The sequence below is a fragment of the Phlebotomus papatasi genome, chromosome 3 (assembly GCF_024763615.1).
Source record: "Phlebotomus papatasi isolate M1 chromosome 3, Ppap_2.1, whole genome shotgun sequence".
In the NCBI taxonomy this organism is placed as follows: Eukaryota; Metazoa; Arthropoda; class Insecta; order Diptera; family Psychodidae; genus Phlebotomus; species Phlebotomus papatasi.
The window spans coordinates 39,113,759-39,138,713 of NC_077224.1; the positions used below are offsets into that span (position 1 = coordinate 39,113,759).

The following is a 24,955-nucleotide window of genomic DNA, read 5'->3' on the forward strand; positions in this document are numbered from 1 at the left end:
CTAATATTAATTGTAAAATAGGGGGAAGTGGTCCACCTTTGAATTGGAGTACCTTTGAAATTGAGCTTGTTTCTATTATTTCAAAAGGATCCGAGGCTTGTCATAATTCATAATGTAACTTTAGCTTCACAATTAGTTTGTCGAGCTAAATTACACATATCATGATAAAGTTCAGTTCCATTTAAAAATAAGAGAAAAACGCTATATATTTCAAAGGTACCCTAATTAAAAAGTGCCCCACTTCGCCCTACTTGAATTAGAGTAAAAAATAAATTTTCATTGCTTCCGAATAAAAATTAATGTAAATAGCTTTTTGGAATATTTTTAAGAAAGAGATATTTCTTATCAGAAATTCATTTATTTTACTAAAAGTTGCTGTTTTCACACTATATCATTTCATTTTATGTCATATAATTCACACATAAATTCTTCTACTTTATGAAATTTTTATGATCACGTAGAAAGAACATGCGACTGTCAATAGGGTGGTTCTTGAAAAATTTACAGCATACCCTTTCCTCCAAGGCGCACATGAGATGGTATGAAAATGTAAAATTAAATTATCATAAAGATATAATAAAACTGCATGGGGGAAACCTAAAACTGTCAGAGATATTGTCGCATTGTTGGGTAAAATAAACTTCTTCGTGGTGAAGGTCGAGAAGGAGCTTTTCACATTGTGAATATGAAATTTGCGGTGCAAAAGGGATTTTAACAAGAGACAATTCTCATATATCAACTTATACATTGGATAAGTTTTACAAGGTTAAATTGTGTGAAGATTAAAAATTTTAGGAGATTATAACTCTGTGTCACGTTAGAAAGTGTTAAAATTAATATCGGTACTCCTGGATTACAGGGGTGTATGTCTTTTTTCGTGATTCTACGTTATTTATTTTATGCAATGTAATAACCATTGAAATATTTTTCATCATTTAATATTTCTGAAAAATTAAAACCTAATAAAATTTAGTTAAAATATTTACTGAAACGCTGTAGAAAGCATTTTCAAAAGATCCAATAAAATAAGTTTTTGCAGATAGAAAGAGGCTTAAAATAAAGGTAATGTTTCGCTTATTGGAGTGGAAATTAATAGGGAAACCTGGGGCACCACCGAACACGGGGTAGCACCGAACACCGCGATTTTTTAATCAGATTTTAAACTTGAGAATAACATAGACAGAACATAGATAATGGATTACGCGCAATTTGCAGCTTATGCTTATGTACGGCTGATGCAATTCGAATTCTGGATTTATAAGTCCTGTAAGGGAATTCGGTAACAGTATGACAATGTCATAAAAATATTAATGTGGTAAATTCGAAAAAAAAATTGAAAATCAGATTCACATCAGTTATTGAGAGATTCGTAGAGCTCCTAGTAATGTCCATTTGATGCTAACTGGGCCTTGACGTTATCCTGTTCCCTGTTCCCGAATTTTCCATGAAAATTTTTTATATGACATTGTCATTTCGAAACAGAATTCATCTACTGACTAGTCCACACTGTTTACTGAATTACTGTGTTGTCTAATGCTCAAAAGAGACAGATTGCTGCAAGAATTTCCTCTTAACGCTAACATCTGGTCCTCGATGAAGCTCCATTTACTGAATAAACTATTTTAGATACCAATCTTCTATAGGAGAACCTTAGCTATTCTCTCTACCGCTTCGTGAAATCTTTATTCAGCACCTTTTGGCTGTATTTCCGGCCTGTGCTTTTACATGAATTCGCAACGTGTACCTTATTTGATTAGACCTGTCTTGGTAACTATGCAATAAGGCGGTGAACTCCTTCCGGGTGCTGATATTTTCAGAGACCAAACAACAATGCTTTTTTGCCAAAGCTTTCGGCAAGACTTCTTCTGTGGTCCAAACAGTGATTTTCTCTCTCTACAATTCGTCCTCTTACAATCATCTACTCCTAACACTGAGAGAAAACCGAAAAGGTCAAAATAACATTCCGGAAATGTTTATTTTACCCTGCAGTATTGATCCGAAATCGGTGCAAATATTATGCTTTTTAGGTGTATTAGGGGTTAAAGTTACCCTTTTTCCATGTTGATTTTACCATCAAAAGGTGTAAAATTTACATAAAAAAATGTTGATATATTTTTACACCCGAAAAGTGTTAAAGTTATGATGAAAAAAGTTAATCGTAGCCTCTTTTTTTCTCAGTGAATACTGAGAAACAATTTTGTTAACCTTTTATTCCCGCTAATTAAAGTGAATAGAACTATTAATTAAAAGCACTGTTCTCTTAATTTCCTCCAAAAAATTGCCATATCTCTCAGATCCTTCAGAACAACAGTAAAATTTCATTTGAGCCAGATGCAATTACATTCAAAACAAAATAACTTGAGTTATTATTAACATTATTGTTTTCTTGGACACTATTTATCATAATATTTTAACAATATTGATAAACGTTCTTTAAAGTTTGACGTCGCATTTCTCTTTGACAATTCCCCACTTTCAATCATATGACTTTCAAGGGGCTTAGATATACCTAAAGACCTCTACACATTGGGACCAGTTTTTTTTTATCAAAAAATCAATTTTTGACAGCGTTTTGACGTTTCCACTTAAAGGAATGAAGTAATTTCCATTAAAAAAGTAATTTTTAACTAAAATTGGTGCAAATGTGTAAAGGCCTTTAATGAAAATTCATTTTGCAAACTTGTTAAATACTATATAGATATATATTTTTAATAATCAAATATTTTTCGTAATTATCATAATAAACATTAAGTCCATGTAATCCTTCAAGAGCTTCGGGTATGTGTTAAGAATTTCATTGTACCAACTATCACTAAATATGATACTTTTCTGCAGATAGATGAAATTTTGAAAATTTTCAGTTCATCATTCAGTGAACCAAGGTTGTCTGGTCTCAGTCATAAGTTTCGGATCACTCAGAAATAAATTGTGTGGCGTTTTTATAGGAGAATCTAATGTTATGTCTCGTAGATATAAGTCCTATATAGTATCCATGTCCTACGATGAGATATATAAAATGAAATGACTACGTGAAAGTATGTATCGTCTTTCTATGTTGTCGAAATGTACACACAGAATTGTGCTGTGGGTATCCACCAGCATGAAAATGGGGGTAAAATGAAGAGGCTGAATGTGGGGTAATAGTTCAGAAACTGCTGGGTAAGAGCGAGAGAAGAGAAAATTGGAACAGTAATTTTACACATAGGCACTCTCTGTTATATACACCAAAGGAAAATTTATTGATTTTTTTTCACCAATGCCTCTTGAAGCAATATTCGCCTCATTCCCATAACGAAAAATTACATTTTTGACCCTCTCTGTACAATCGATTTGGGACATTTTCCCACAAGTCACTCATCCTACCAAAATTAAATAACATTATAACATTTCCTCCAACAAAAAAAAACCCAAATTCAATGTAACTTTTATCCATTTCCCAGAGGTACATACGAGCTAAGAAAAAAAGTGTCACAATGCATAATGAATGTGTAATATAAATTTTTCGATTAAATTAGGTAATGGCTTGTGATAAAAATGTTACACAACATATTATTCCCCAAACACAAGATTATCACAATTTTAATATGACTCCCTTAGGATTTTCCAGTAGTAATGGTTTGCATGTCCACACCCTAAGCCTATATTATTTGGTATGGTAAAAGAAAAAATGATGCTACTGGCAAGATAACATAAAACAGAGTAGGTGGATCAGCAAGAGAAAAATTCTTATCCTCATGGGCTACATTATATATATAAACGAGGAATATATAAAACAAAAAAAAAGAAAGAAAAAATATAAAACATCAGAGTATCTCATGAAATGGACAAACAGGCTTTTCTCTCATTTGCTTATACATTATTATAACAAAGTCTTCTGTTTTATGCAAAATATTTTCACCTTTCCTGACACGTTCTCTGTACAATTGAGTTTGTTTAGAATACGATTATGTATTCAGCTTACAAACACCTCAAACAAATCAAAAACTTCAAGAAGATATATTCTTCATCATAATTAATATATGTTTTTAGACATGTAAACATTATAAAAATATTCAGATATTTAAGTGCAAAAGAACAAATAATTGGTTATAACGAGAAATTCCATTGATTTAATCTTAACTAACAGGTTATCGTATGTGTTACCAATTTATTTTTATTTATTTATTATTCAAATATTTTGTTATAATTAATATATTTTTCTTATTTTGAGTTTAGTATTTAAGTGAAAAGATATAACAATTAATTACAGAAAAATTAAAAATGAGCAGTAAAAATAAAAAATAAAAATAAGCTGAAATATTATGTTTAATCAGTAAAAGATCTAAATTCTTACATAAATGGGTCTAATTTATAATAACTTACATCTAAGTTAGGGCTAAAGGCAAGATCAAAATCTTTCACATTCCCTGTATTAGGTGAGATTCTTAACAATCTCACCTACTATAATCCTAACAAAATTTCATGTCGTCCGATCGACCTCAAACTTGGCCAAAATGTGTTTCAGCACTTCCTGATCACGAATATATATGTGGCTATTTTACGTTCCCGGCCGGCCGGCCGGCCGCTCTTTGGAGCTTAATAGCTCCTAAACTAAAAAAGATATCGACTTGCGGTTTTCGGCAAAGGTTATATATCGAGTGAAAATTGCAACTTGGTGCATTGACCCCCCACCCCCCACCCCTCCTTCCGCCATTTTGAAGACCCCCCTTTTTTTGTTTTCTCAATAGCTCCGCCCCTATGGCATCGAGCGGGCTCAAATTTTAGTGTGTTATAGCTGGGCCTTAGGGCTTTCCATCAATACCAAACTTAAGGTCCCCCGACCTCCCTGACCCGAGCTATAAGGGTCCAAAAAAAATTTCTTAAAATGGCCATAACTCCGGTTCTAATTGTCAGAATTTAAAAGGTGAGGGCTTTTTGGAAAGCTCTCGTGAAATGCCACATCCCCTTCTAACATCACAAGTTCATAAAACCACCGCTAGGGGCGCTATTATTAAAAAGAAAATTTTTAAATCTTATAAGTTAAATAACTCAAAAATTCCATTGTGCATCGGGCTGAAATTTTAGTATGTTGTAGCCGTTGATTATACCTATCAAACAAAAAAAACCTTAAGTCGATCCATAACCCCTGACCCGAGCTATAAGGGGTCAAAGTTCGAATATTGACCGGCCTCTATCTCCGGTTCTAACTAACATAGCGACCTAAATTTTACCTTTTTGGTTTCGTCTCGATGAGCACTTTCAGATGGAAGTTCAAAAAGTCACCACAGGTGGCGCTGTGATAGCGTCAAAATTCATCGAAATTCAAAGTCACTTTTCTCAAAAACGGCATTGTGCAAGTTAATGAAATTTTAGAGTGTTGTAGTCCAGTCTAGGACGTTTCCAAAATGGTGCGTATGTGCGCTGTGGTTTCAATAGAACCGGAGATATGAGGGGTCAAAGTTCACAACATTCAAAAAATCATATCTCCGGTTCTATGTGACCGATTTTGATGAATGAGGGCTTAAACGAAAGATCTCACCAAATGCTACAACTTTCTAGAATATTTGAACTTCGTGGGACCAACACCAGGGGCGCCACAGTCGAAAAACCAATTTCAATATCACATAACCTCAATTATCTCGACTGTCGCTAAACCGATTTTGATGATTACTTCGACATAATTATAGAGGACATTTGTCTCTACATTTCGTCCATACATCATTTTCCGGTCAGACTACGCTATCACTCCGATTTTGCCGTTTAAGTGTGAAAAAATTGATTTTTCCCATAATAACGCTTTGAAATCACTCAGATGCCAATTTGACTGCCTCTACTCCACCAAGACACTTAAAATAGGGTTTTAAATGGAAAGTCCCACAAAATACAACAATTCTTTGATATAGTTGAAGTTCAACAAATGACTACTTGGGGCACTCTGGATGAAAAAACAAGTTAAGAAACAAAAAACCTCGATTATCTTGGCTTCTGAGTAATCGATGAGATCATGTTCTATAGGAAAATTATAGAGTACATTCTGGTCTACATTTCACCCATATATCACTTTTGTGCCAGTTCATCCCAATCCTTGATATTTTGGTTTAAATACAAAATTTGTATAATTTCACGAATTTGATTCAAGATAACTGAATGGCGACTCACAATTTCAGTTCTAAATCGAATTTGCATGCACTCCGAGTTAGCTCACGTTAAGAATCTCACCTACATAAGCCGGTTAGGATTATCTGTCCCTTTAAACTTGTTTGAATGTTTTACTGGTTTTATTCTTGTTTTTTTTTTACTGCTAGAACTCACAGAGAGAACAGTATTATGATTCTTTTTTTTTCAACTTGTAACACGGTTAGACGCCAAACAGGAATAGATAACGACATCCGGTCTTCGACCCCCTCTCCCCATTAAGTCAATATGATCTAGGACAGTTTTTTTTCATTTCCCTTCTCCCCTCTAAAACTAATATTTTCTTGACTGACAATCTCATCCCGTATAAGAAAAAAAATAATAATGGATGTTCGGAACTCCCCTTGCGGCAAGGCCTAAGTTTCTCTATGGAATGTTGCCAGTTGCCACCATTATTATTTATTATTATTATTATTATTAATAGAAATAACCAATTGAGACTCCGCAATATATTTTAATAATAAAAATAAAAAAACTGGACACTTTCCCCTAGTTTTTAAAACAAACTTGACTCATTAAGTGCCCATTCCTTTACATCCAGAATAGTAATTCCCATTTTATTTTTTCTAATAAATTTGTTAAATCGAACTAAAAATTAATCAATTGACATTTTCTGGCATGCTGACTTTCTTGCTTACGAAAAAATATTTAAACCTGGCTTAACTTAACGTTAGTCAGTGCTGCATCTAAAGTTATTCCAAATTATTTCAATATTTAGCTGTTAGAAATCAAATAATTTGAGATATCGATTAAAGAAACTCGAGCGACCCTCTCACTTCGGTAGATTATCGAAGGAAAAAGTAATATTGATTTATGAAAAAGATCGAAATATTTGTAAAAACAAAAACGAGGGGAAGGTGCTTATGCTTTACACGGTCCCAAGCTTTACAATGAGTAATTTTTTCCTATGTTTATGAATAAATGTGATTTTGCAATATATTTTTAAAACAGGACATTGTCCTCTAATTTTTAAAACATAGATGCGATGAGTCATATTTATTGAAAAACATAGGAAAAATTTAGCCATTCTAAAGCTTGGAACTGTTGAAAGCATAGGCACTTTCCCCTATCACTATTAAATTATACACGCAATGTTGAATTTTCATTCCCCTACACTATCATGTGATGAGTCTAATATCGTGACCCTGTCTAGTCAAAGCGAATGCAATAACTTATAACATGTGGGTACTATTTCAGTATAGCGTATCAAAATATAATTACCAGGCTGCATCTCCAATTTACTTTCTCTTCAAAATCCCTTCACAATGTTATTAGAAAGTCAAAGATTCTACATTTGTACCACAAAACCCAAAATTCTCCAAATAGAAGGAGCTTAAATAGAATTTAGGGTAGTTCTCTATATGAATATAAGAATGCTATTTGCATATAATTCAATAAAGCAAGCAAAATGAAATATTTATCATTATATATAATCAAAAAAGAGCAAATTACATGGCTATAAAATGTACATTACTCTCATATTTGCCTACAACAATTTGTCGCACGCAACTTTGAGCAGTGTAAGTGATTAAATTACCCAAACTATAAATAAGTTTCGACGCATAGATCAATTTATTCACGTTTATTTTGGAGACGCAACAGGTGAATTTAACACTCTTCTACTTTTCACTTTTGACTACTATTTTATTTATAATAATTAACATGCGTGCTTTAGTATATTCCACCCACGAAATCATGTGAAACAACATTATCACAAAAAATAGTTTCACAGAAATATTGTGTTTTCATTAATTATATTTTACGTTACATAGTGACATTTTCAGTAATAATAACTATCACATTATTGCACAATTTATTCGACAAATTATCACCTTTCTCAATTGCAAGTTCACAGAATAAATACTAATTATAATGATATGTTCTAGCATAAAATTTGCATGTTGTCGGTATATGATGTCAAATAAGAAAAGAATATTTCTGCTTTTAATGTTCTGTTTGTGTCTCTTTTCAACTCCAAAGCAAAAATATTCAACGAAAGTCAAGGTAATACATCTATAATGAATCTGTTTTTCTCAGAGTCAAATTTTATGCTCAAGTAGTTCCACCAACCTTTCTCCAAACCTCTAACCAGATATTCATTTATTAAAAGGAAAAAAAATACCTGGGAAAATACCAAGACAACATCTCTCGGCAAGAGATGCTAATATAGTTCAGAGTTGTCGGAGTTTGTAAACATGAATCAGTCATGGAGAAATTGTTTTCCCTAGTCATCTATCACTGGAGGGTTATTAAATTTTTCCTTATCGATTTTTCACACAGACCTAAGGCCATACATTTTCCCATGGAGGAGGCTGAACATTTTCATCTGCAGTCAATTCATCTTTGATTGATTTAAACTGTTTTTCAGTGCAAAAATTATTTGAAAATTTTCTAATTGAAATCGAAAATTAATAAAAGTCTGGGTGCAATTCATTATTATATTGCTGGATTTTTTTTGCATCAATCTTGTTAATTGAAAGAGCAGCTTGAGGATTATCAATTATTCTGAAAATTCGATTGTAGAAAATAATTAAAACTTTTGCTTCATTTCCAATCTCGAAAAATTCATTATAACTATTTTGTTGCTTTTGCAAATAAAACCATTTATATCACAGAAATAAATCAAAGTTAATTAGAGAACCTTATTAAAGTGGGATTGGAAATAATTTCAGCTATAACACATAATGAATTTTAACAACATATTGCTGAAAGTAAAATGTTGGACTAATGGGCTAAAATTAGAGTAATGTTTTTTTTTAGAATTTCGAAAAACCCAAAGTCGCCCCCTCTTACCGTTTCGTCAATGGATTGACAAACGGTGCTGTGTTATCTTTCTCATAATTCGTGAAAAAAAGTGTTTGATTCAAACTGATAATATTTCAATTAATGGAGAAAAAGGTGTTTACTTCGAATAAATAGTGGTTCTCTCAGGGTCCCGGTCAAAATCCCGAAAGCCAAAATCCGAACGCCAAAATCCCGAATGTGCTAAAATCTCAAATTCTTAAAAGTGTTATATCTACTCTCACGATTGCACCCGTGCTTCCTAGAGGCAAAGCAAAATTTTCTGTATCTTGGGAAATTTTGGCTTTCGGGATTTTGGCGTTCGGGATTTTGGCTACCTCCGGTTTTCTCAATATTCCTTGTAAAATAAACAGCAGGCTACGTACATACTTTTGGCTTCGAACCCTTCATATTTTTGCCATATTCCTTTAATGAATCTGACTTATTTTTTTCTGAAAATGACTTAAGACTAGCTATTAAAATATATTACTAGGTCAGATTTATTAAAGAAATCTTCTAGGGGAAGGTCTAAACTAAACACTCGTTAACCCGGACAATGTTCTAGAAATACTATTAATAGAATGTTCATATTTTGGAAGTATCGTTTTACAAATTATCAGGTGATTATTGAGGAAAGAAAAAATCTAATTAGGAAAAGCGACGATACACTATAAAACACATATCCGAATGGCCACCAAATTCAAATTATTTACAAAAACCAAGCAACATTAAATTTTTTGGTTTTATTTATTAGTTAGTAAGTTTGTCATGGTGCTTATTTCTAGTTAAAAAAAATAAAAAAACTATTATGAAAATTGAAAGAAAATAAGTTTTTGATTCCATTGCATTCTATTCTATGGTTAATACCCTTTCTATTTATAGGTTAAATAATAATTTTAATTTTTCATTACTAATAAGATTATTTTAGAAAAAATATTGTAACATTTCATCGATCAAAAGTTTGTTACGGTGTTCGAAATAATGAAGATAGATGCAAGATTTATTAAGATCTTATAACGAGTTTAGGAGTATTTTAAATGATTCCTTTTTTTAAAGTGATTTTTTGTGAGAAAATAAAGTTTTGCTAGATTTTATGAATAATAATATTGTTTATTGTAAAGAAGTAGAGTCCATGATGCGTGCTTATCGTAAATTGTACTTCCCGGAGTGACAGGATATCACAAAGAGATTCTATAATACCAAATTAATGTAAAAAAAATCTCCGAGTTCTATAGAAAATCACAGCCTGCGATCAGTAAAGTGATTAAGGTCTATGAAGAGAAAAAAAAATAAGTTAAAAGAATCGTAAAGAATCAAGTAAAGGAAATTTGGGTACAGAATTTTGGGTACTCTGTTCTGGGTACAGAACCTCACCCTAAACTCTCAGTCAACTTTACAAGCTAAATATTTTCGTGGATTAACTTGACTGTATTTGAGATATAAAAAAAATTGTAAAGTATCATTGCATATTGGACGTTTTCGATCCTTTCAATCAATGATATGATAGGGGAGACTGGGGCAAAATTTGTCAAAACGAAAATTTCAATATTCACTACTATTATCTAAAATAAAAGAGACTGATGCTTGAAATTTTTATTAGCCTTCATGAATCTTCTTAAACTTACAAAGTTTCAAGGGATTCGAGGAAGAATTATGTAAAATAAAAAATAATGAAATTTTGAGCCCTATTTTTGGAATATTTGGCTTACAGAAAATATCAATACTGATTAGCTCAATTTAAGCACATTTCTCGTTAAGATAGAGAAAAATTATCTTCGACAAAGTTGTAGAGAAATAAATTTCTTTGATATTTTTAACGCTTGCGAGAGTAAAACGTCACAAATTATCCGAAGACTGACAAAATTTGCCCCAGCAATTTTGAGAATCTCCACAAAATCGACTTCTAGAAAATGATTCGAAAATCATATTTTTTCGGGATACAGGAAAATAGTCTTCTGCAATGTTGTAGACCAGTAATTTTCCTATAAGATTATGCTCATTATAAAACGTTTAAGTTTTCTCAGAGCTCGTGAAAGAATTAAACATGCGTTTTGACAAGTTTTGCCCCAGTCTCCCCTACTTTAAAAGAACGATGATTTACATCTAAGTAGGGGAAAGCGCGCTACCTTCGGACGACTTAAGCATCGGACAACTTGTGTTTGACAATGTGTTTTTAATTAATTTGACCTATTATAATATCATATTTTAATAGCTGTTCAGTGCTTCAAATTTACTGGAAAACGCAATGGGCCAAATCCATTAAATACATGGAAAAAAATTGAGTTGTCCAAAGCTTGAGTCGTCCGAAGGTAACGCGCTTTCCCCTAATGTGATAAAAAATATTCTTTTGGCTCGTGAATCCTTTTGCAAGAATTCTTGGTGATCCTTTTTTGCGATATCAAAATCGTAGCGAATATGGAATAAACATCACATCGCGGAAAAGGCGCTCCTGGGCAACCTATAATGAATTTAGCAGATTCCTCCAACTGAATACAACAATATTGTATAACATTTATAGCAAATAATCTAGATACGATTAATAGCAATAATAGGATTCTAGGTTTGAATAATTGATGAAATTCTAAATTGAGATACTAAAAGTGAGAGAAGTTTTGAACAAATTCAAATTATTGGAAATTAAAAGCTCCCTAATTGTAATTTATAATATTGGTATTCATTTGGTTTAATTATGCATTTGTATGTCTGATTATACAATGCCTAATGCAAAATCAATATTTCCTCATTTAATAGAGTACAAATTAATTAATTTAATAATGTTTTTCTTTCGGGTAAACATAAATAAATAAATTTTCAAACCATCTAAATATTGATTGATGTGATATACTTCATAATTCTGTGTTTTTATGGTTTGTCTCAAATGCTAATGGTTGCTCCATATACATCGTTTCTATAACAAGAAACCATATTAGAATGGACGAATAATATAATTGATTAATGTTATTGGAGGGTAATTGTCTCTGACAACAGAACTGAAGACTCCCTTAGACAATTGTCCACTGGAAAAGAGCAAAGAAATAAATTGCTGAATGGCTATATACGTCGCATTATTTATCCTCAATTTTCGGTCACAATAAATATTCTCATCGTATTCTCTTGTATCGATCCACAATATTGCCTTTTGACTCACCTGAGCCAACATCATGAGAACTTGTGGGAGGGAAGCGTATTATGTGGTTTTCGGGGGAAGATTGTCAAATTCGCGTATTAGATCCCAGTGGTATATTGCATGACACGAAAGAACAAACAATTTTGTAATTGTGTAGATATTTACTTTGGCATCGGTTTACTGTAGCCCAAGCAGCCATAAATTGATGTCTATTTGCTTAGGACACTTCTTCTGCACCATTCCCCAATGTTTAAAGATATCACACACACTTTTGCTGAGTTGTGAGATGCGTTTCAAGTGCGTTTTCATCCCTTCATACAAATCACTTCAAGTGGATTGAGTATTTTCTGTCCTCGAAAATCAATACACAATATCCTGCCTTAAATTGCCATTCAGCAGTTTCTGGGTCAGATGCTTGTATTGACAAAAAAGATATAATAGCATCCTATTTTGAACTACCGCAATATTTATGAATGTTCTGCTATGGCAAAAATTAAAAGAGTGCTATTAAAATAAAATTTATAGCACCATTACATCAGGGTGATATTTTAATTTTTCATAATTTAGAGAGCAAACGAAGAGAACGTAAATTTTCATTATAATTCTCAAAAAAAAAATTACAGGAATTGGACATTAAATTAATAATGTATACATGGGAATGTTAATGGAATATTCTCATCCTGAAACATAATTTTGGTAAAAAAACAAAAACAAAAATAAAGATAAATAATAATTCAGGGAAACTGAAATTAAGGAAGTTGTATCCTTTCTGTCGCATTGATCTCACGTTTAGTAGATAAGTTATTTCCATCTTATTTTAATTACCTAATTAAACTTTGTTTTACAGTCGCTCCATAATTTTGTTCTAGAATATTTCTTTTTCGTCTTATTTCCTCGCATTTTTTTTCTCATAAATGGAGATGGGAAGATCTAAACACAATAGAAGACTACTGACGAATTTTTATTTTACTCTCAAATTTCATCGAGACAAAGAACAAAGAAAAATGACGACATTGAAAGATTCATGTATTAATAATCTTTGACTCAATATTTTGTGTTGTAATATTACTGCAGAAATAACTCTCCGGAAAATTACTCAAAGCTATTTCATGAAATGTAAAAAGTTGAAAGATATGAAGAGTACAAAAAAATTGCTTTGGACTGTCAAAGTGAACAGTTCATATAAAGGAGAGATGTTCATAAAAAGGGAGATCTGGGATTTTTGAGACACTTAAACCCTCTTGAGCATTTTTCGAAAAGAAAATATGTAAGAGACTAAACTAAATAAGTCCAGTGAATTTCTCTGCATATTTTCCAAATATTAATTTTTGATGTAAAAATTTTATATTTTTCAAAGTTTTGCATGTGTAAAACTGCCCCACCCTTCTCTATAGGGCAAATGCTACAAAAATTGAATGTTTTATTTTTTTCATGAGCTTCCAAAAATTTACCAGTTTATTTTTTTCCAATAAACTTTTTCCCATTTTTTCTATTTCAGTGAGAAATGAGCTTTTTGAGTAATTTTATGAAAGTGCATCTAATGTAAATTTTCAGAAATGCCGATGCGAATATTGATATAAAATATAACGCAATTGTTGATATTTTAAGAGGCACTATTGTGAACTCTGGGAGATGATAGAAATGGCCAATTGAAATATTTTGATAGAAAATATATAGCCTTGTAACCTAATTGCAGCACATTTTTCTCTAGCTTAATTAAATTGAATTTCAATTAACTATTATTGTCATATCTGTTTTTAATCGAACCCCCATGTAGTCATTTAGTCTTGGTGTCGATCCCATCCTCCGGGATGAAGAAGAAGAAAAATCCATTTGTTGGTTGTTTATTTCGTGACCGAACATTAGTGATTTTTTCAATTTTATTTTCCAAAAACTGGGATGACATGATGACTTATTTTCGACACTATCGATTGTCGATTCTGAAATATTTAAACGATAGCTGTACTTCCTGTGATTAATATAGATATTTATCAACAGCCGCATTCTTTTAAGAATGTCGCAAAAAGTTGATATTCACGTAATATAAAAGATATAGAATTATCGACACTATCGATTCGATAGTGTCGAAAAGTTATCATTCCACCCCTCTTTTTGGAAACAAAAGTTTTTTTGACTGGTCTTGAAATCGTAGAAAAGGCGAACTGGATACCGAATAGACTTATTAAATGTAAAATTGACTACAGATTTTTGTTACTTTTTACCCCGTGCATTATTCTATCAAAACTCTACGTGAAATCGTATTATTGTTCAACAAATACAAATTATTCTGGAAACACTTATTAATATAACAATATTGAAAAATTGGTCAAAATTGATAACTTCCGTGCAGATAAAATACTATTTTAAATATACTGCTCCTTATTAAAGTTCGAGCAGTACAAGAAGGGCCAAAAATTATTTTTTTTTAATTCCTTAAAACTCTGCGCATTGAAAAAAAAATTCATAACGAATTTATATAGAAAAAATGAAGTCTCGGTTCCTTTTACCTGGCAAATTATCAATTTTTTCCCCACGCCACATTTTGCCCACATTCCTCTATGGTATCCGGGCTAAAATAAAACCCGGTTAGATTGTTTTATAGTAGGGTGAAAGGAACATCTACTGACACTTTAAGAACTCGTGTCTTGACTTATTGACACCCTACTCTGTACCATTTAGAATACGAAATTCGAACACTTATCCTCATCGAAAAACGGATATTAATGAAAAAACGTTATAATACTTAGATTTTATTGGATGCATTAAATAAATTTCAACATTTTGACAAAAGTGTCAATAGGGGTTCCCTGTCGAACAGGTGTTCCTTCGACCTTAAATAATTTAAAACATTTTATTAAATTAAAAAGCATCACTATATCATTTGTATAAATGTTTAGTACACGATACCAAACATACCATATATCCATGTTTTGGAATAAAATTTTACTCCCATATTACAGGGGCATAACTCTAGCCATAAATCGACCGCTCAGAATAAGAAACGAACAACTCGCAGTAGACAAATTTTACAGGAGAGCAATTTGAAGCTGAGATTTTATATGCAGAGTATAGGATTTTTGAGATATAAAATCTCTATAACTTTGAAAATAATTATCTTTCAAGTATAATTTTTTGGGTATAAAGAAGTATATGCAAAAAGCGAATAAAACGATTTTCGTAAAAAAAAAATAAATTGTTCGACTTATAATCTGAGTTGTCGAAATTTACTTAAGAAAAGCTTTAATATTACCGTTTCTGTTATCAATTTTGTTTTTTCTTTATTATAAAAACAAATATAACTTCGAGAAAAGAGTTTTAAAAACTGTTCTACTTTTTGTTATGGTTATTAATTTCAAATGAGCAATACGAAAAGCAAATGATACATCATAATTTAAAAATATTTGAAGGATCTTCTATAATGAGGTTTCACCTGTAAACTTCTTGCATTAAAAATCTATAAGAGGTTTTTTTAAACTAAGTTTTATTTTGTAATATGAAAGCAAAAATGTGTATTGTACTGGACATAACATTTCATGAAATAAGACAGCAAAGGAGAACACGCCTTTTGGAATTCTTATTAGAAATGACAGAGAATTTCCAAGCAGTATAAGCTTTGATATCACTGCAGCTTTAGCCTTCCAGATAAAGCTGACTGTCTTGAGTTAAACAAAGGATATCACCACCTGCCAGGCAAGAGTTTGTATTTATCCATTTCATTAGCTTTCATGAATTACATAACAAGAATGCACTTGCTTTTCACTACTTTACTGCCGTGACACTTGAAGATTAACTCCTAACATCGCGGGTGAGCGAAGGAGCTGAAGGATTAAAACTCCAGGTGGAATAATGAAAAGTCATGTGAGGATAAGCACATGGAAAGAACGCCACTTCCCATCAACTTCCTCATCAATGTTGGCGGCAACATCGATTCCTTTATTTAGACACAATTTACATAATCGTGTCTCGCTCGAAACACCAAGGAAGACATTCGATCGGCAAAGTATCATGTCAAAGGTACATAAAACATCCTATATCAAAAGTTCATTACCCCACCAGAAACTTTATTTACATCCACATGGTCTTCTCTGGGACGGTGAATTTGCAAAATGTCATTTTGTAGAATTGTATAGCTGCTATTACTGCACATAATATAATTGAATTCTAATTTGAAAGCCCCTGTTACCACTTTATGTATAATTCATCATGCCCTTATAGTGATTACGAGGGAGATTAATGGATTCCGCATATTACACCTGGTCTCAATCGTATTGTTATAAATCAAGGAAATCACACTCACTACGACATCACGCTAAATACCTAAGTTTTCAGAACGATATGCTAAAAGCCAAGTCATTGCAGAAGGCTTTTCGATGAAAAACTCTGCAGAATCCAAAGCAAAAAGTTTTTGCAAATATTAGGTTATTTGGGACAAAATGTCGCAAAATTTTCCCCGGAAAAGTTCCTTCCTTTAATTTTATTTGCGATTGATAACCGATTTGCATCGTAAGGTAAAGTGCCCTCGTTCGACCAGTTCCTCGTCTCTACCGGTAGATTTATTTATTCAATTTATTTATATTTGATGTAATATTTTGCGTATGATCTAGCATTAATAGATCAATTATTCCATGAATAATACGAACCAATGATAAATTCATAGAAATTGACGAAATTGACCCACCGCACCGGTCGAATCGAGGAACCCGGTCGAGTGAGGGTACTTTACCTTAAGTTAAGAAATTTTAATAATTTAGTAAGGTTGTTCTCATTTTTATAATATCATTTTTGTTGTCCAAGATGAAAACTGAGCTCATTCAATCAAGGCCAAAAGGTTTTGTATTCACCGCCTTATCTATCATTTACCCTTCTAATATCTAAACGATATATCTCACGGGTCTTCTGCACCAACTCCTTTGTTTGGGTCCATAAGCCATTCTCAATCACCAAATCCTTTGTCAAGGACAAAATTTATCAAGAGCAAGTCAGTTCATTTTGCGGATAAATTCTATCAAGCAAGACGGCTTTAGCTTAGACAAGTCTTCGTTAGACAGTACCGCTTTACCCAGTAGCAGTCGTCTGGTTACCCAATCCGAGACAGTCCCATATAAGATCATTGCATTTTCTGCACATTATGTTATACATAAAATGCCCATTTTATGCGATTGTTTATAGAAGTAGGTAAATGTGCCAAATTCCGGACAGCTTGCAAATTCCGGCCTTTTTTGTTCTTCAATTTTCCATAAATTTTTAGTTTTTACCAATTCTAGAGATTATACAATCCAAAATAATAACAAAAAATATAGCTTCGATAAACGAGATAACGTGAAAAAGACATTGGAAGAATTCCCGAAGGGCAAGGAACTATGAGAATGAAGGTGACCGAAAAAGGGGACCAAAGCTATGTCTACATTTTTATTAATTTTAAAATGTATTAAGAATAATTTCAGAGTGAATAAAGACGATAAACTGTCTACAAGGTTCTAAGCAACACTCCTTAAGAAGAATGAATAAAGAAATCAATTTGTAATAAAAATATTACATTTCAAACTTGAGACTTTGGCGCTTGCATGCAACTATGCCGAAATTTGGCACACTTACCCTACACCGAGAACAATTTGGATGATATTTTCTACAAATCGTGTCTTTAAATTCTACTGTCTCAAAAGATAGTACAAAATACATCCTCCATAGAAACTTTCCTTTAGAATCTACAATCTTGAAATTGTAAAACTTGCTATCCTATATGGATATTAAATTCTAGTAGCCGGATGGTAAAATCTATTATCCTCCTTTACATTTTATCTTGACCTCTCCTAGATTCTAATTTCCGGATAGTAAATTTTACTAGCCGGATATTAGATGTTAGAATTTAACTGGAAGACAGTAAAATTAAACGGGAGGATAGTAATTTGGATGGAAATTACCATCCAATGCAGTAAAATTTACCATCCTGCTGTTATAAAGTCATCGTCTTAGGTTACGATGCAACGGTTCTCGATATGCTTTGTATATATTATAGGAATTCGTGGAGCAGTTAGAAGATACTCGACCGTCATCACAAAGGGTCCGTGTTCAAATCTCGGCGCAATCGTCAATGAGGCTATTTATACCGCCGCATTAGATTGGGATTGAACTGTTCCAAAACCAAATTTATGATAATTAAGTCTTAATCTAAGGCCGCAATCTAAACGATTTCATTGAGGTCATTTAGACTGTCGTATTAGATTCTGACTGAATTTTCCCAAAGACCGATTTTGGGACAATTCAATCTCAATCCAATGCGGCGGTGTAAATGGCCTCAATGTTAGAAAAAGATTTTCACGCACCAAAATGGTTTGAAAAACAAAGAATATCCAGCAGGAAGGGGCGACAAGCCCTAAAACAATGACCAAAAATTAATTTAAGAATGAAAAATTAAATTTTTCAAAAATTTTTCATTCTAATATCCGGCTAGTAAAATTTACCATCCGGATAGTAAAATCTACTATCCGGGGATATTAGAATTTACCATCCGGCTATTAGAATTTACCATCCGGCTATTAGAATTTACTATCCATAGGATAGTAAATTCTAAAGGCGAGCACGTAGATTCTATAATTTTTGACAGTCCGATCTAATATCGCGTTTGCTGAGTGACTTTGCTACTATCCGCCCATTAAAATTTTGTATGGTGGATGGTAAATTTTACCATCCACATTTTTCTCGGTGTAGACAAGACACTGATTACAAGATGGTAATCTTCTGAACTCTCCAACGACAATATACCTCAACCTATACGTTTGCACCGGTTTCAATAGAGAAATATAGGTATGAACCTTCAAATAATGCGAATTTTCTTTTAGTTTACGAGGAACTGATTCGTAATTTCTTAGTCATAAGATAGATGGCTATAAACCTAATTTTATGATCAGCAATCTTTGACTAAGAAATGACTTACTAGCTACTTGAAAGCAACAGGAAATTCGCACCGTTATCATAGGGAAAGTTTTTGCGCCACTTTATACCTTGCAACCTCATATAATTTCTTATAAATGTCACGATTAGGTCCTTGACAGACTTATGACGTAAGCCGAGAGACGGCTTAGTGGAAAATTATGGAAATGTAGGTAAACCATTATTTCGAATATAATTACGTTAAACCGCTTCTCGGCTAATCTTCAGATCTGTCAAGGCCCTTATGGTCTCTACACACTAGAGAATTTTATGTTCATATTGAAGCAAATTTCCTACGCCTGTGTAGGAAAAACTCTTCAATATGGACATAATTATCTCTAGTGTGTAGAGGCCATTACAGTGACGAATTTTTTGAAAATAATAAATACTTTTTACAATTTTGTGAACTTCGAAGTATACAGTACACAGTAAAAAATCGTGTAAAAAAAATAACGTGTAATTTCCAAATTACCACTAAAAAAATTGTAAATTTTAATTTTTACCACTATTAAAATGGTAAATTTTGTGTAAGAAATAATTTGTGTAAAAATTTTCAGCGTGTAATTCAAAAATGTAATTTTACCATTATTTAAGTGGAACTGTGTCACTAAAAAAGTGGTAAATATTCCACTGCGTGTAAAATTTGGTGCGTGTAATGGAAAACGTGTAAATTTGCCATTACAGTTTGACAGCTGCAGGAAGCATCCACCTCGGTGAGTATTTTCCTTTGTTTTTCGACTTTTCACGCCCTAATCTTGTTCAAAAACAATCTAATCCCTTAAATAAAAAGTGAAATGCATTTCCTCAGTGCGGGTTTTCACGTTTTTCAAGTGTTATTGCGACAAATAGTGAAAAAATTCCAGTGTGAAATGCCTTGTTGCGGGGCGTCATTTTACATACAAGTTTTCTGTCTCAAAGGGCAGTTTTTGGCCATTGGTGGCCCCCAATATAGCCCCCAGAGTGATTATCAATCGTACTGTGAAATCCTTTAAAAACACGGTGCAAAAATCTGCAATTTTTTGAACAGGTTTTGAACGTGTTTCAAACTTGTCAAAATTCCACATATTATTCCCGGAACAGACGATTTCCCTAAGTTTTCTGTCCCGTAGAGCGCTCCCGTTATCATAGTGGGTTCAAAATGCATCCCTCAGTGCCTCCCGCATGTTCAAGTGATTTATCTTAGCCTCATTTTTCATTATGGAATTTCTCCAGTCGCACTTCTGTCATTCCGGAAACAATTTCCCTTAGTGCGATACTTTTGGGGTATTCCACAGACAATTTGTGATTATCACGATTATCACGTCAGTCCCATTTTTATACAATTTAGTTTATTTTTTATTCACAGAAGAAAATTTTACGGGGATGAACAGCAAGACGTTAAGATGACGGAATGACCGAAAGACGGAATTCAGCTTCTAAGGACGTGAAGGAGGAATAGCCGGTGGAGCAGTGGAGGAAGATAGCAGCACCCTTAAGGTTTCAGCTTTTTTCTAATTTTCTTCTGAATCTGTTCATGATCGCGTAAATATCGTTCCCGGAACTGCAAATTTTCTATTACAATCTCTCGATTGTCTCTTTTTACAGATTCGTTCATCATCAATCTCATCAACAAAAAAAGTCATCCCTGTACTCGGGACATCATCTGTTGGAAATGGATAAAACCAGCAGCGAAAAAAGAGCAGGAAAATAAAAAAAAATATTTTGTAAAAACATTTTACAAGAAAATAAAATTACACGTTTGAAATTACAAGTTTTTGTATTTTACACGCACCACTTTACACAGAATTCCAGATTACATCTGCATATTACACGCAAAAAAATACACGCAAGAGATTACACGCGGGAAATTACACGTTTCAAAAATTACACGTTTGTCAAAATTACCATTAAAATAGTGATGCAAAAAATTACCCACTATTTTAGTTGTAATATTTTTTTACTGTGTAGCTAAAGAGCTCTTACACTTACGCACTAACTAATGCAAGAGTCCTTAATTCGATTCAAAAAATGTCTGTTTCGCTTTTTAAGAGAATGCCTGGTCTCTCTGAGGGATATTGTACCGGCATTATTATTATTCACAGTTACATTAACATGGAAAAAGTTAAAAAAAAAAATCAATGCTAAAATGAAGTGGTAAATATTAGGTTTGTCTCTGCAAATTGTTACGTTATCTTTATTTATCTTCATATGAAAGATATCTGTCTTTGAAAGATATGTTTAGGCTACACTATCGAGGAAGCCAAAACCCAAGTCGATATTCAACTCACAAAAAGAAACATTTTGTTGTAATTTACAGCAGTAAATTAAATATTTAAATCTCAATTAAGCAAAGAATTCCTTTGGTTATCCAAGGAATTTTAGCAATATTTGGCGTCAGACTGTACAAAAAGAAAGGTGGCCACTGGAAAAGAAGTCGGTAGAAGTTGAATAAAAAAAAAAGTGAAAAAGCAAAAAGAATGATTAAGGCAGCAGCTGTGTGTCGCTTGAACAAATTTCATTCTGTGATTCATATCAGCAATTACGCTTTAGTGGAACCGTGACACGTGATGTTTAGCCATAATGCTATTCAAACTCTATATATTAGCATTTTGAATGTTTCAGACAATATTGCTAAATATTTGAGGCAATTTTATTCACCATCTCATGTTATCATTTTGCACATAAATCCTTTCTACTTTTTGGTAGTAGGGGATTGAGACGTTTAGAAATAGCTTTTTGACTCAACTTACCGATTCAATTTCCTTCTCGAATTTCACGGGTCGCAAACGGAAGAGGAGCACAATCACATGTATAAAATTAATCACAAGGAACACGATGGCCCATATGAAGGCATCTACTGTGCACTCCACCAGCCATCCCCACATTGCCATGAGAACACATCCGATCACAAGGACACTTCGCAGCCACAGCTGACCATAGGGGCCGCCGGGCGCCAGGAAGGCCACAGCCATCAGTGCATTGCCCAGTTGGTAGTACAAATGGTGAGGTCTACGCATAGTTGGACATGCCGTGGTTAAGTCCATCCCAATAGCCCATTCGACAGGTGATGAATCGAGGCGGAAGGTGGTATTGCTGTCCCACATGTTATCCTCCCCACTGGCACTCGTGTCCGCAACACCACCTCGCCCAATTCCACTGGCCACATTTTGGCCTGTAGACTCCACCAGGCCTAGCGCCAGGGCGCTCAATAGCAGCATTTTGCAAGAAGCAGTCTCCAGAACGAGGTACACAACTTCAAAAGTAATTTCCCTCCACTTCCCGAGAGTCACATTCGATCACATCCACGCGACTGAGCTACGACATGACGCTGACTTTCCCACCTCGACAGGTCTGCAAAGGAATAGTAAGGCATAGGGCAATCATTATAAATCACAATTAACAATGCTAAAAAGTCACGCAAAAATCGAAAAAATGATTATTGTTATTAAAATATATTGAAACCAGGCAGTCTATTAGGCCAATTTTGCTTTGTCATTCATTATGATCATCAAAAACGATATTATACGGTTTTGAAAAAAAAAAGTAATCACGGCTTAAGAAATATTATTATTATTTATTTATTTCGATGTACCGGGCTTTAATTGCCATTTTGTACGTACGTTGTTCAGTTTATAAATTTATTATTCAGATGTTTCGTGAAAAATGTCCATTCAGACGCTTCAATCATTTGCACCGGGCGAGACTCGAACTCACAACTGCGACAGTTGAGCCGGGGGTCACATCACCCCTTTTTTTGATATTAGTAGTTTCTTATGTTATTCATAGAGAGTTACAATTAAAACCAACCAAACAATTTTATTTAACTAGAAAATGCTTCAAGAAATCACTGGTCAATCTAATAAACGTAAATATTTCCTCAGAGAAAAAAATAGTAAATTGAAGGGGTGAAAAAATGGTTCTCAGAGTAAACCGTGAGCGGTACAGTTATCAACACCTTTGAGTAAATGGTAAAACACTCATTAGTTTAATTTTATAGAGTACTAAAATATATTTCCTTGAAATAGATAAGATATACTTTTTATTAAAAATATTTTTGAGAAAAAGAAAGAATAAAATGTCCTAATTATCTAAAACTAAATCATTCAAATGTTACTCAGGCTTTTTGTCAATGCGGAAGTCAGTTTTCCAAGATAACAGTCAGACCCGGGGGACTCTCGACATTTCATTTTCTATACGTTTTTGCATAGAAGCACTGAGGACTAGTGGCAAGTTTTTTCCTAAAGAGAATTGACTTATCAGTCTGATATATTTCGAAATTGTGCATTAAAAGCTATCTAAAAATACATATTTCATAATGTTCGCCGAAATAATACAAGAACTACGAGCAACTTTGTTTAAGTCGCAGTGCAGTATCTGCAAAATTTTTACAAGGAAAAGTGAAAAATAGCTTCACATTTTATTAGACTTGATGGGCCCCTGGTCAGACCAAAATCTAGGGTAAGATGGGCTATAATTTGGAATCATGTCTAATTTGGAATTTTAAGATTTTCTAACAGTTTTGATGGTAAAAGGAAAAACAACGCGGAAGTACTTTCGAATGTAAAGTCTCGTACTTCTTTGTGGTTTTCTTTTTCACTTTGACCGTCTGAACCAGTTAACAAATCTCAAAATTCCAAGATGATTCCGAATTACACCATCTTCGGGCTTCAGACAGAAGACTTAGCTATATGGTTTTACTTCTCTGATTTCTTATCAGTCAAGATATTTTTTCGAAAATTTTGACTAAGGTTTGGACTAATTTGTGTGGTTCCTTATAAGCATTGCTGATGAATAAATATCTATCTATCTATCTAATAAGGGCAAATAATCTATTAGATTTAGAAAAGCTAAATACAATTTGTTGCTATTCAAGATTTTAAGATTTTCGGGAACTGGACTAAACCTCCAGTCTGAGACCGCTTTTATAGAAATATATTCAATCTATCTCGATTTCGATTCTTTGTCAAAAATTCTTTATTACCTACAAGTATTTAATAAATTAACCTTTAACCATATTAAAATCATCTGCTTGAACTCTACGGAAAAAGCATAGTAATTGGCTTTTTCTCAGGCCATCGCTTGAGCTAGGAGCCAAATATGTATATATAGCGGCTTAACCTTTTAAGGACAATTGGAACACCGGTGTCGTATAAAGAAAAAAAATCCTAACTAAGAAACTTATTTTTTTATGTTTCCAGCTATTTTTTTTTTAATTCTCATATTGAAAAGTGATTTTCATTATTTTTTCTACTTTCAATTTTTTAAACAAACCCGTTTTGGAAAAAGAAACTACAACACGCAAACGTAATATTTTTCATTAGACTGAAAATTATTATTCATTAGCATTTTCAGAAAAATTACTTTAATTTTTGGGCTATTTTTGTCCCTATCGCTCGTAGTGGTAAAAAATGCATCGAATCAGAATCTGTTGGATTTTCCAAAGCCAGATGTAAGACGTTTCATTGATTTTGCATATCAATTAAATTTTTATTGTTGATTTTCGGTCCGTAAAAAGTCTGTCGTCGTTAAAGGGTTAAGGCTTCCAGCAATTTGGAACCATTTCCAATTTGGAATTGTAAGATTTCCACACTGTTTCAGACGTTCAGACGAAAAAAAAACCAAAGAAAATCTGGTTTTCTCTTTGCCCATCTGAAACAGTGAAGAAATCTCAAATGTTCAGAATTGGAAATGATCCTAAATTTTTATATTCTCATGTTTTATTAAATGTTCTCTAGGGGAACATTTATTCTATATTCCAAAAAAAAAACCTTGAATCATGCCAAATAACGATTTTCAAGGTCAACAGTTTATCAGTTCTGGAAAGTGTATTTCTCAACCGACTTATGCCCTAGACACACTTACGACTTAAGCCGAGAGACGACTTAGTGGAAAATGATGAAAATGAAGTTTAACCATTATTCCAAATATAATTATGCTAAGCCGTCTCTCGGTTAATCCTCAGGT

General features: G+C 33.0%; 1 protein-coding gene across 3 annotated transcripts in view; it reads right to left on the bottom strand.

Annotated features, from left to right (window-relative positions):
• The window catches only part of LOC129805617 (blood vessel epicardial substance), a 50,672-nt gene that overhangs the window by 20,347 nt on the left and 5,370 nt on the right, over positions 1–24,955 (bottom strand). For all 3 annotated transcript variants that reach the window (XM_055853661.1, XM_055853659.1, XM_055853660.1), the window contains exon 2: positions 21,742–22,342. In XM_055853661.1, the coding sequence (XP_055709636.1) occupies positions 21,742–22,209 (468 nt within the window). In that variant the 5' untranslated portion in view covers positions 22,210–22,342. The remainder of the gene's footprint in view (positions 1–21,741; positions 22,343–24,955) is intronic.